Here is a 13,861-nt window from a genome sequence, read left to right as displayed (position 1 = left end):
GGCCATGGAGGCATTCCAACAGCCAGTTGCCATGGTGAAGTCATTTTGTCCCTAGGGTGTGTGAGGGGCCACTGGGTGGCAAATGCCGCCCACCTCTGGACCAGGTAAGAGGCCATTAATCCTCACAACAACCCTGTAAAATAGGTTAGGCTGAGAGGCAGCGACTGAGGAGATTTCACCCCTCCCATATCCAAGAATCTCCTGAGGAGTCTGCTGATTCTCCAGAGAGGAGGAGGCGTGTTCTGCTCTCTACTTATTCTGCTCCAGCACCAAGTCAGTCAGTCAGTCAGTGTCGGAGAGAGAGAGAGAGACTGAGTGTTAGAGATCGTGTGTAGAGATAAGGTTGCTGCTAAGAGCAGCTGCAGACACTCAGTGCAGTGCAGCATTCATTTATGCTTAGACCTATTTAGCTCTGTATATAGTTGTATAGTTGTAGATAGAATAAAGAAGATATTCTACAGAGCTGCTCTCCGAGTCGTTTATATACTCTGCTAGACTCTGCGGTACTCTGCTGTGCGACGACTGTCTTTTTGTGGAAGTGAATCTGGTGCTCACATCTCTAAGCTGTGAGTCCACAGCACTTTGACCTGTTCCTGTGCAGAAGGTGGTCTCTGGAAGTGCTACCCAGCTCGCCTAGCCCAGTCGGGGCTGAAGTGGATGAGTCCAGTTGGTGGCACTGGCTCAAGGGCGATGCTGACAGCGACTGTCCCGAGGTCAGTCAGTGAGCTTCATGGCTCAGCGGGGACTTGAACCCTGGTCTCCCAGGTCCTAGTCCAACGCTCCAACCACTATGCCACAGCAGCTCGCATTTGAGAAGTTTTGTCTTGTATCAACCACCTGTGGATTTTGGAATGTGTGCTTCCCTCCCTCCTGCCACCCCTTATGTACAAAACACAGGTACCTTTGCTTTTCGTGTTGCCTTGGAGACTACCAAATCTAGTCATTCAGGGCAGATCCATGATCAAAGGGAAATTGTTTTCTAACTCCAGAAGAGGGAAATTGCATGTTGAACATTACAGCCCCACCAGCCACTAGACAAGGCTATGCAATTTGGCTTCAGTTAACTCTTTTACTGAAACATTGCCCCAAATTAACCTCCGGTCTTGCCAAAATAAGGACTTCCATGTTTCTTTTTACAGCTGGTTTTTGCCTCACCAGCAATATGTGCCCTGTTTAGGGAAGTTTAGGGAAGCTTTTAATGTTTGATGCATCTAACCAGATGGGCAGGATATAAATAATAAATGTAATTATTATTATTATTATTATTATTATTATTATTATTATTATTAGTGCACTCCACATGAAAGAGATCTGGGTAGCATCAGAGCATTTCCAAAAATGGGGATCAAATTTTGCTTTTCTGAAAAACATCGTGAAGAGGTGGCCACAAGGAGAATGAGTAAGAACAGCTCTTTTAATATAACACCATTTGCGGAGAGAGAGAAACCACACAGCATGTTAATGCACATAATGCAGAACTGAAGAGACCCCTAAATTCCCCTCTCATAACTTCAACTCTCAGTGTTCCCTGTGAAGAGGGGCTGATTCTTAAACCATTCTGAAAACTGTACCTCTGGGATGACAATAGAGGTATCCTGACAACTCTCAGCTCCCTTTCCAACCACAGCTCCCAGAATTCATAGGGGGAAGCCATTACTATTTAAAGTGGTGCTTTAAAAGTATGGTGTGGAAATGGCCACAAAGGAATCATGGGTCCACACACACAAGTTTCCTGGCTGGCCAGCTATACATTCTCCCCACACACACACACCCAAAAGAAGATTTATGTCACCAAAATAAAAGAGGACATCAATTTGTGTAATATGTGCATGTAGTAATTTATTTGTTTAGGCACAACTTTAGAAATAATTGCTATGATTTTTCAGTAGCAATGCAATGCCTCTCACCATAACTGAAGGACACCAGGTGTTTTATGTGTCTGCTCAGTCTGCTGACCAGATGCTGCTAACTAACCATTGATGAGCACCTTCAAGGTCCCACTCTGTCATTTAAAGCTTTCTTGTGTTGAAATTAGACTTGGGACTGGGAGGCTCTTCAAATACAGGACAGGCCTCTGAAGTAGGACACAAGCTACATTTGACTTTTTTTGTAAAATAAAATAAAAAAACCAACGAGGCTCATTCCCTTTCCTCTGAAATCAATCGGACTTCTTCCTGAGCCAACAGGGATAGGACCTGTGTTGTCTGCGCAGATGCAGAAGAGCAACAAAGTCCCCAAACTACGCGAGTACAATTTTACTTTCAAATGAAAGCTTGCGCGAGGGGTGGAAGAACTCAGCGAAGCTTCACGGGCATCGAGGACTTGAAATAACAAGTTTGTAATAACCAGAAAGTTACTGAGAGTAAACCATTTCACATCAGGGGAGATGACCTAGATTGAGACCAGAGAGTTTTGACTTTATTTATTTATTTATTTATTTATTGGGCTAAATGAACATGGCCCGGCTGTTCTCACAAGACTGAGTGCAGGCAGAGGAAAGATTAATCAGAATGTGAATAATTTAGCATAATTTTCCTTGCCTCCAAGTTTGCAGATTTTGCTTCCAATATCGCTCTTTAAGGATATGGATAAAGAAGTACTTTGACAGGTGCTTCATGACATAGAATTGTAAGAGTTGGGAAGGACTCCAAGGGTCATCTAGACCAACCACCTTACATTGCAGGAATCTCAACTGGTTCACACATAACAGATGACCATCCATGGGTGCAGCTTATCAGGCCCTTATCAGACTTATCAAATTGGTGCAGCTTATCAGGCCCAGGATATTTGAATTCATTGGCACCTTATTACCACCTCTTTCCCTATACAGTGGTACCTCGGGTTACATACGCTTCAGGTTACAGACTCTGCTAGCCCAGAAATAGTACCTTGGGTTAAGAACTTTGCTTCAGGATGAGAACAGAAATCATGCAGCGGCGGTGCAGCGGCAGCAGGAGGCCCCATTAGCTAAAGTGGTGCTTCAGGTTAAGAACGGACCTCCGGAACGAATTAAGTATTTAACCCGAGGTACCACTGAATTGGGTTGCAGCTCCCTCCTTGCATCATTTATTCTGTTATCACAAGGTTGGGCCCTGCTTTCCCTTTGGGTGAAGACTGAGGCTAAGTAGGTGTTGAACATTTCCACCTTCTCCCTGGTTAGAATTCTGAAACTTAAAATGCAGTCTTCTGAATTTGGCTTCATGGGAACTGATGATTAAAACAGTACATATTGTAAGGATCTATTTATTTACCAGATAGTTGTGCCCATTAGACTGCACACCCTCACCTCATAGAACGGTTGCAAAACAGGTTCTAACAGCTTTTCCTCCACCAGGTTTGGTTTTGAAAAATGCTTTGCCATCATCCCTCCAGTCCAGCTGATCAATGATACAAGAACAATACAATATAGGGCAGGGCAGGGGGTGGCTAACCCCTGGCTCAAGCAATTTTTCCTGCCCCCTCAAGACCCCACTGACCTTGGTGGTGGCAGCAACAAGAGAGAGCAAATCAGAAAGGTTTGCTGCGTGGACAGGAATGTATAAATCTCACCACTGTGCCCTGCTTGATAACCCCGCTGCTCAGTTGATCAACTATAGGGTGCGGGGCATACTGCACAAGATCGTAGGGTGGTCACATTCACCACTGACATGGATCTTGCCTCCCCCAAAGGTTGCACTGCACATGACCAGTCCAGCAGTGCAAGGAGGCTATGGAATGGAGAAGTGGCCATCTTCAAGCCATAGGGATGCCCCTTTAAGGCTCTGAAAGGGAGCCTGGAAGAGGTGGTCTGGAGACACTGGCTTAAATGACCCAGTCTGCTCCCAATATGTTGGAACAAGTTGCTCATTTGCTGCTCTCCGTGGTCCAGTATCTTCTGACCAGCCTTGCGGTTGTGGGATCTGGCACTAAACCAGAATTCAGTACCTCAAATAGTTATGTGGAGGAAGGAATGCCAACAGGTCTAGCTTGATCCCTGTCCTCCCTGATCTTTGATTGCTGAGTGTCCTTTTCTCTAACATTCTTAAAACCTGCAGGATCCCAATGGAGTAATGTGATGGCGGGGAAATTTCATAGGCAAGCGAATTTGAGCTGTGACTGTTTGTGTGAGGATATTTCTACTTGGTTTGGTTCAGCCCTAGAATCCCAAAGGTGCCCCCTGGGAAAGAGCAGTGGTGTGGCAGACTGGTTAAAGGGGAAACCAGTTTTGTTGCCCTCTGTGCCTTTAAATCTGTTGCCTAACTTTTGTTTTGCCAACGTTTATATTTCATGGTTTCTGAGTTTCTCAGTCGACAGCTGTTTTCCTGCTCTCTGTCCTTCTTTCTTGGCTTGCTTAAGCCTCTCCGTACCCATCAACTAATCACACGGTTTCCTAAACACAGCAGTTTAGAACCTCTTCATCTCCCTTTTTTCCCCTCATCCGTTGCTCTGAACTAAGCAAAACCAAAAAAGATTTCCCTTATCAGCTCATCGGCCATGTTTGTATATAGCACTAAGCCATAAACTATGGTTTAGTAAGCCATACCGTTCTGAATTTGTAAGAAAGCAATCCTTTTAGTGTGGCAGCATCCATACTTCGGAACTCCCTACCTATTGAGGACACTACTCCTTTGCTCAAAACATTTTTGTTCAGGCAAGCCTACCCAGGCATGTAGAAGTTGTCATATTTTTCATCTAGTTTTAGCTTATTGTTGCTTTTAACTATTTTCTAATGTTTTAAATACTTGCTTTTAACTGTTCCCCCTGCTAACTGTATTTTATTATTTTCCTACCACTTTAAGGCTTTATTACAGTCTAGTGGTATATAAATGTTTTATTATTGTTGTTGTTGTTGTTGTTGTTGTTGTTATTTCACAACGGGTGCTGCTTTCCTCACCCCAGCAAGACATCTGGCACCAGCTGGAATCTCACTGGACACTGAAGGCAAATAAGCCTTGTCCTTTGATAATAATAATAAAAACCCTGGTCACCCTGTTCTGTACAGAATAGCACATTTCCTCCCTAGCTGTGTCAAAATAGAGAATTAAAGGAATCTAAGGCTGCAGCCCTGTTCAGACATACCTGTGCACAAGCTGTGCTGAAGACAGTGGGACTTATTTATGAATGGAGTAAGTAGATCTAGGGTGCTTCCAAGTAGGTATCCCTTGATGGATGGGTGCTAGTTGTGCCAGCAAGCTGCTGCTGCTGCTTCTTCTTTGCAACATCTGCACAACACCACGTGGAAAGGAAAAGGCATGGCAGTGGTGAAATGGACACGTCTCCATTCCTTTTTTTAATGAATCCTGACTTGACACTGTTTCACCTCAGAAGTGAAACTGGCAGCTGTTTTTTCCAACAGCACCACAAGGGGGAAGAGCTGGGAGAAGGGAGGGAGACTGGGAAGACGATGGATGGAGGGGCAAATGAATGAAGAAGGAGGAGGAGGAGGAGGGGGGGTTGGAATTTATACCATCCCCAATCATGCCAACGACCACAGCCTCCAAACTTCTAGAGGCAATTACATGACCTCAGGTAACACATGAATCCTCATCCAGCCGTTGCACAGCCTTTTGCACGCCACATTGGGCTACACCTCCTATCAGCCCCAACCAGCAGCCCATCGTGTTTCCCATGCTAAAAAAAAACACATAAAGCAGATGGGAGTAGTGATGGGAAAGCTGTCACCTTGCAAATGCTGCTGGACTCCAACTCTTGTCATCATACCTGGCCGCTGTGGCGGGTGGGAGTTGGAGTTCAACACCATTTCCCACCTCCGGCCTAGAGGTTTGCACTAGACTGTTGCATAACCTCCAACATTTCTCCAATTAAAATAGGGATGTCCCATTCCATAACGGCCTCAGTCCTGTATACCTGAAGGAGCATCTCCACCCCCCATCGTTCAGCCCGAGGTCCAGCCTGAGATCCAGCGCCGAGGGCCTTCTGGCGGGAAGTGAGGTTACAGGGAACCAGACAGAGGGCCTTCTCGGTAGTGGTGCCTACCCTGTGGAACACCCTCCCATCAGATGTCAAGGAAATAAACAACTATCAAGGACAATAGGGACACTTAGAGGGTCTTCTGTTGTAACTCTGCCAATGACCAACAACTCTGCTTATCATTTACTGCCCTGCACAGTGGAAGAGCACCAGCTTTGCATGCAGAAAGTATTCTGGTGGCATCTCCAAGAAGAGCTGCATAAAACGCTGGAGAACCACTACCAGCCTGTGTAGATGATAGTGAGTTAGATGGAACTCAATGTAAGGCATTTTCCTTAGAGCTGTTTAACTGTGGAACAGACTCCCTAGGAAGGTGGGAGACTCTCCTTCAGTCAGTGCCAGATTACCAAAGGGGCAGAGTTCAACACCAGCCTATGGGCCCCACACCTATTAGGGGCCCCACAACAATGGATCGGAATAACTTTGATTTGATCTTGCAAGAAAATTACACTCGAGCTTTCTTAGTTTTAGGAGATAATTTGCAAGGGGGCCGCCAAGACTTCGACTGCCTGGGGGCCTCCACAGGGTTTAATCCAGCTCTGCCTTCATTGGATGTTCTGAAACAGAATGGATGCCCCCTTATTGGGGATTATTTAGCTGCAATTCCTGCATTGCATGGGGCTGGACTAGATGACCCCTTGGATCCCTTCCAAGTCCATAAATCTAAGATTCTATTATTCCTATGCTGCCATATTCTCCCCACATGCACCCCATCCATCTAATCCAGTTTTACCCTTCCCGTGGAAAATTATGTGTGTATATTCAGACATGATGTGTAAAGGATTATGTGTGTGTTTTTATTTTGGTACAGTATCATTTATTAAGTATTTTATACGTTTACCTGAGAGTGAATCCCAGTGAACATAGTGGGATCTACTTCTCAGTAAACAAGCCTAGGAATGAAACTGCATAGGAAGGCGTTTCGGTTTGGGGTTTGTTTGGTGACTGAGCGAAAGATTGCACTTTCTGGTACTGCGGTTTGTAAAGCCACTAGCTCAGGCACTTTACTGAATTCCTTGGAACATAGTGGAACATATGCGTAAAAATAAATAAATTGCAAGAGGGGAGTAAAAAAAAAAAAAGAGTTTGCAGTAAACTAAGCACTGAAAGAAAGGGGTGTTGCTGGGGATTTTTGGCCATTTTTTGTGTGCTGTCCTTTTCATGGCTACATTCTTGCACCCGGGTAAGTTTCGTAGAACGCAGTGGGACTTAAGACGTGCGAAGAACGGCACCATCAGACTGAAAATCTCTTTGCGCGTTTACTCGGGAGTAAGGCGCACGCGCACAAAAACCATCAACTCCGCGGGACGCGCTTCTTTCCCAAATGGGGCAGCGGTGCGTTACTGGGGAGGATGCATCGGATCAGACTGTATAATAAACTCTCCCGCCGGCTCGTAGTAGTACACCGGCCGGCAGGCTGCCGGTGGGGCTTTTGTGTTTTCTTTTTATTCCCTTTACAACAACTCCCCTCCGGGCCCGTTCTGCCTTCTTTCCCTATCAGGTCCCGGACACATCCATCAGCCCCAATGGGAGCTGAGTGTGCAAGCTGACAAGGGATGGATGGATGGAGACCGGGGGTGGCTGGTGGTAGGGATGAAGGGGGGGGGTGCGCGCTTCTGCTGGTGGTGCTGCTGATGTCAGAGCCAGGAGACAGTTGTGATTGGATCTAATTAGACTTTGCAGCAGCAAATAGACGCGCTCCCTGCATGATCGCCTTCAAAGTGGCTGCTGGGGCCAAACAACTAGGAGAGAGGTGCAAAAAAAAAAAAAAAAAAAAAAGGAGAGGGGAAAAAAAGAGCGAGAGAAAGAAACATTAAGAAAGGAGAGAGAGAAAAAAAAGGAAAAAAAGTGGGCGCCGTGCATTTCCAGCCCCTGATAAAGCAAATGCACCCTGCGAGTGAGGGAAAGCTGCCGAGGAGGAAGAAGAGGGAGAGAATCACAGGTGAGCCTCCCGGTCGTCGCCTTTAATTCATTTATTTGGAAACTCTACCTGCGCCCGGCGCGCTCTCCGTCCCTGGCTTGGGAAGTGTCGCAGCGCAGGCACTTGAGCGCAGCTGGCCAAAAGCAAAAAAATTAAAAAGAGGCGCACGATCCGCGCGCAGCTGCTCTGGGTTTGCTGGTTCATAAAAGTCCCACCCGGCTTCGTAGACCTCGCAAGCGGCGGCGGCGACAGAAGCACCACCACCACGGGCGATCGGGAGCAGGGAGGGGGGCGTCGCAGGCAGCCAGCCGACTTTTCTCGCACTCGCTGCGCGGTCCCCGAGCCAGGCGCTGCCGCTGCTTCTCCTTGTTGCCTCAACTACCGGCGATGACCTCCGTCCTGGGCACCGGCCGAGCACCGGGAGGGCCGGGGAGCCAACTGAAATGCAAGTCCAAGAGGAGGCGGAGGAGGCGGTCGAAGAGGAAAGGTAAGCGTTGCTCTTTATCACTCCCCACCCCTTCCCAAAATTTCCCTTTTGCCTTCGCCTTCTGCATCTGTTTGGTTCCTGGTTTGATTTTGGAGAGGTTGGCGGGGCGGGGGACGTCCTGCTTGTGCCGACTTACTGCGGGGACGGGGACGAAGGGATGGCTTTTTGGTACTCTTGTTCGGATGTGGCATCCCCCGAGCATCTTCTGGGCGGCTGGTTTCGGGGATGGGCTGTCTCAATTGTTTCACTCCACCTGCGTTTACCTCCGAAATCCTCCCCGCACCACCACCCAAACAGGCAGGTAAATGTCTGGCTGGCGGAGTGCGCTTGCAAAGGGGGGGATTACAGTATATATTTTACGTGGGGGATTATTTGCGGAGGGCTAAAGCCAAGAGTGATGGGAAGAGAAAGAGCTTTTTTCTCCCTCCTTCCCATGTGCTGGCATCAACACAACCAGATTCCGCAGCGCAAGTCAAAACATCTCTAGCAGGTGATTCCTTTGACCCTGTCAGAGGTAAAAAAATTATCACATGATTCGTAAAATGGGTGAAAGTGGAGGAGGGGGACTGGACTAGTCTGAGACTCTGAAAGGTTTCCAGATTGCAGGTTTTTCATTTGTCTCCTTTTTTAAAAATAAAATGATAACTATAATCTCCGTCCCAGTTACTTGTGACAGGGTAAGTATGTAGTCTTGCTGCAAGCTGGTCGTTTGTTTGCTTTTTAACAAGGTGTGAGGATAATGGCATCTCATCTGATCACGTTTCACCTCACGGGGTTGTATTTTTTAAGCGAAGAAGCAGGGTTTGTGCAGTTGGTGGGGGGGAGCAATAAAAAAGGTCCCCAATCTGGGGACAGGCTGCTCCTGGCAGCTACCGTTTCTCTCGCCCTTGCTGTGAATGGGCTTTTCCTGCCAAGGTTTGTTGTGTTTTTTGAAAGTTAGGGAGTGTGCTAACGCTGCTCTGATTCTCTAAGGGGACCAGCGTTCTATAAATGGCAGAGGAATAATTATCCTAATCCAAAAAAGAAAGGAGAGAAGCTGCCGGATGTCATAAAAAGCTAAAGTCTGCCTGAGATTAAAGGTTTTCCCAAAGCTGTCCTGTTTCCTCGTAAAGGAAGGATGAGACGGTGCCGGCAGATTGCTAATGCTGTCTCCACAGTTACCATTAAAGATATCATGTGAAATCAGAGTGGAAAGTCAAGTGACAGGCGCAAAGTAAAGCAGAATCTCACTCAGGGAAGTGTGTTCTGCTGCAAAGATGTTCAGGGCAAAGTCTCTTATCAAAGCAGCAAAATCCACCTGGTCCAGAGTTGTCTGAGATAAGTTTATGTCGGCTCACTCAATCACCTCAAGACTTTTTGCAGTTGGGATGGAAATGTTTATTCCATCTCTGAGAATTAAGCAGTCAGTCTGTCAGAGGCCTAAGATATAGAGGGCACAAGTTTGTGTTTTAATTGTTGCCTCATGTATCATCAAGGCCACGGTATGTATATGGTGGTTAGACAAGTTTTGGGAGATGCTTGGAATGAACACATCCATTCTTATTTAATTCGGTTGTTTCTATGCTATATCTTCTATCAGTTAAAACTTTCCACAGCAGGCAGCCATGGACAAATTAAACTGTCAGATGTGTCTGTAGGAAGGTTAGTGAATGAAAAGTTTTGTGTATGCCCTCTTAATCTCCTCTTTGGGTTTTAAGTAAAAATCTTATTTGTAACTTTGGTTGCACAAGGAACTTCTGGAAGTGTCCTGAGTTCCAGATACAGTATTTGAAGCATCGGGGGGGGGGGGGGGGCGTTGCCAAAAAAATTATTTATAAAACTATAAAACTTTGGAGTTTCTTTCGGTTGTTAAATCTCCAGTGTTGCATACTTGTACGCCAGCACTTGCCATTCTGCCTGAGATTTCACATTCTACCTGTAAGTTATCTATTGTACAAAGGTATCTATTGTACGAAGTGCATGTCAGTTATGCAATGTCTGCTTTCTAGGAATTTTAAACTTAGTGACATTCTAAATTTGTCTCTTGAATGGAATCAATAATTCATTTCAGCCAATATCTCTGTGTTAAGATTGCTTCCTATGCAAATTTCACAAGGCCGCTCTATTTCTAAGCCAATACATTTGAAGAAAAAACCTGTAATGAAAATTCCCTCATTTCTTATACTTTCCTCTTAATCTCTCTTAGTGTTACTGAGTAACAAAGGATTACTAGTGAAAAGAACAAGTTTGACACATGTTGGCTACTTTGAGGACAGTTAACAGGAGTATGGAATTAGGAGTTCAAAGTCTTAATAACTATGTTAGGGTATTATTCGATCATTTAAGAGAGCTGTGTTCTGGGACCGTTTTATAGCTTGTGTTACCTTTTCGGATAAAAGGTAGCAAAGGGTTTATTTGAAAAATAGATCTCTACTTGAAGACCCACAGTTTATAAAACAAGGTGGATATGGATGTATCCCAACACTGAAAATTACATTTAAAAAAAAACTGGGTTTATTTTAAAAAATGCATTTTTTAAAACCCAGTTTATATTCAACCTGTTGAATTTGATAGTTTGATAATAGTTTTGTAAATTGGTGTTTAGTCTGCCGTAGAAGCAATATGATGCTAGGCAATCCCAAGTAGGGTTTAGAAGTGGTTTATTTAGCAATAATTGTATAAACGGCAGATAAGAGCAGATCTCTGTAAACAACGTGAAGGAATATTTGTTGCTGCTTTTCAAGAAAAAAATGTACCAACATGGTATAGTGGGGGAAAGTGCTTTTATGTCACATACATACCATTTTCTCTTGGAAAATGGTGAAATATTTCTAATGATATGCACATTTAATGATGTTCCAAAGCATACTTTACTGCATACTCTTCTACTTTTAGAGTGCTAAAAGCAACAACCTATGTCTGCAAAAATGTTTACATCCACTTCATCATTTAGATGCTTGGTGATACCTTGATACATTTCAGCTTTGCTTTGAACAGCGAAAGAAAATAAAAGACTCATATACACTCACTGTTCAGCTGACAAATGTGCATTGATTATATTTGGAAAACTGAGAATGCTACTGAAAATGTCTGCGTGATGGATTGACATTTAATGCTGCAAAGGTGTGGTGTTTATTTAACCACCCGTGTGAAGCTAAAATGGGTGATCTTCATTTGATAATACTGTTTCCTTATTTCCCCCCATATACTTTCTAGGATTCCCTAACACTGCAAAGGTGTAAAGTTAGTTTTGTAATTTACAACCTCCAAGTATCTGCTTCTTCTTAGAAGCACTTTGCTATTGTGAATTTTCTCAGGAGGAGAGAAACCCTGATTCTACATTGGATGAAATAGTTTTTAAAAATCGGTATATATTTAGAACTAAAAGATCTGCCTGAGCAGCTTCTCAACTTCTGCAACTGATTCTGAGGTAAATCTGTCGCATGATTTGCAAACGTCAAAGTAATATTGCTTTGTTCTTGGGGCCCGATCCAGCCAAAGTTAAGTTCCTTTAAGTCACACTGATTTCAGTGGGATACAGAAGGATACATGTAACTTTTCCTGCTCTAATCAATTAAAATTAGAGGTGTTTAGCTTGGGCTATATTATGTTCTTGCTGTGTGCTTGTTCTGTTGTCTTTATAAAAGTGAAACATTCAGAAGATTTTAAAATTCAATCATTTCCAAATGCCCTTTCCACAGATGCATAACGTGAAAGTTTTTCTGCTTGCCTCTTGAAATCTGAAACCATAATCTGAACGCAAACCTTATGGTTTTCAATAGAACTTGCTGGGAATGATGTTTAGAAACAAGGTACCACTTACTGACAGCCAATTGGCACATGATTGTAAGCATGCAATATATTTGCTCCATCGTTTGGAAGGAGGGGTGGGAAGCTTGGATATAGGTAAATATGTTATCCTTTTTCATAATCCGTCTAAAGTAAATGAGTGCCGAAATTTATAGAATTATATTTCTCTCTCTCTCTCTCTCCCCAGCAATTTATTGCATTGTCAATCTGTGGTCTGAGCTGACACTGGAAAACGGGGCCCAGCACTTTGGAAGAATTTGCTGTTGTTTAGATTTAAAGCTCAGCTTTTGGGAGAGTTTTTTGGGTGATGAGTTTTTAAACGCGGTAGATTTTGATAAGCATGCTGAGAAATTGTGGAGTATGTACTGTACAAAACTGGGTATCAGCCATGTGAGGGTTTCTAAAAATAGCTTGTTTAGGGACACGAAGCCCTTGGAGATGGCAAAGGTGTATATAAGCATGTATGCCAAAAACACCACCAACAAAAAAAACTTTCAGACACCGCTTAGTAGTAACACACGCACACACACATATTAGTGAGGGGGTTGAATTTTTTCCTTGTTTGCTTGTTCCCCAGCAGCAATTAAGCTGATTCATTGTTTGCATGTGGGCTCCCGGGGGTTAGACTAAATCTGAGGCATTTGCAGGGAGAGAAGTAAACATACAAAGTTAAATGCTACTATCTGGAAGGAGAGGCAAGGTTAACGCTGGCAGAGCAAGCACAAAGGGTTGGCAACAAGGGAGCCAAATATGTGCAGCCAAGTAGAGAGGGTGTGTGTGTGTGTGTGTGTGTGTGTGTGTGTGTAAAAAAAGAGGTTGTGGTGCAATGAAATTTCTGTGAAAATTAAGGAAATTAAGGAAAAGGCTACTGAGGCCATGCGGATTACCATTGTGCATTCTCCCTGTTACATCGAGGTAATAAATGTGTGTGTTCCATCTTGAGCTAGATTCGGGGACAAATGTCTCCTCTCACAATAGGCTGGGTGTCGGGCTTCAGGATGTACACCTTATCTTACCTTACACATCCACGACCACGACAGCTTGTGAGCAAGGATTGGGATTTGGAGATTAAAATTAAATTGATTAAAACTTAATACCCATCTTATTTTGGGTTTTCCCTTCCCTCTCTCCCACCCCGGCTTTCACCTTTGATTTCTAGTGATCTATTAGGTAGCAATTTGCAATGCCTGAACTTAACGTTTAGAATGAGGGGGAAATTGTGGAATTCACGATTCCATATCTGTGCAGTGGCGGAGCATTGCATCAATAGTAGAGCTGCCTCTTTCTAGCAAATAATAATAATAATAAGATGAATGGGAAAGGCTGGAAAGAGCAATAAAATGAAGTACTCTGGCAGCAACAACAAAAAAGGAAAATGGGGTACAGGTTAAAATGTGCAATGAAGGAAATTAATCATTTATTTGAGTACTTGGGCTGTTTTACCTTCCAGTATGTATTTTAAAAAAAAAAGAAGAGGGAAAGAAATTTGGTCTTGTTTCTTAAGGGTTTTTGTTTTTGTTTCTCCACCTCATAATTGTACAAGTACTTGGTGCTTCATGTATCCAAACTCAGGAAATGATTGTTCAAATGAGTGAGACCTCTTGGATCAGCTGAAATCTCGCCCTCCACCCGTATTCCAGCTACTCTAGTGGAGTTTGCTTATTAATTGAGATGAATAGAGTATTTACAAGATT

At 44.1% G+C, this 13,861-nt stretch overlaps 1 protein-coding gene across 6 annotated transcripts in view; it reads left to right on the top strand.

Moving 5' to 3' along the window:
• The first annotated feature begins 8,244 nt into the window (after nt 1–8,244).
• Nucleotides 8,245–13,861, top strand: part of ADARB2 (adenosine deaminase RNA specific B2 (inactive)) — a 368,964-nt gene continuing 363,347 nt past the window's right edge. For 5 of the 6 annotated variants that reach the window (XM_080974062.1, XM_080974061.1, XM_080974058.1 and 2 more), the window contains exon 1: nt 8,245–8,378. In XM_080974062.1, the coding sequence (XP_080830188.1) occupies nt 8,279–8,378 (100 nt within the window). In that variant the 5' untranslated portion in view covers nt 8,245–8,278. Of the gene's footprint in view, nt 8,379–8,458; nt 8,680–13,861 lie in introns of those variants that run through there. The other variant, XM_080974059.1, reaches the window with a different exon arrangement.

The sequence above is a fragment of the Podarcis pityusensis genome (assembly GCF_964106645.2).
Source record: "Podarcis pityusensis genome assembly, chromosome: 12".
NCBI classification, from domain to species: domain Eukaryota; kingdom Metazoa; phylum Chordata; class Lepidosauria; order Squamata; family Lacertidae; genus Podarcis; species Podarcis pityusensis.
Note: the sequence above shows the minus strand (reverse complement) of the source record. Positions and strands in the feature narration are given on the sequence as shown.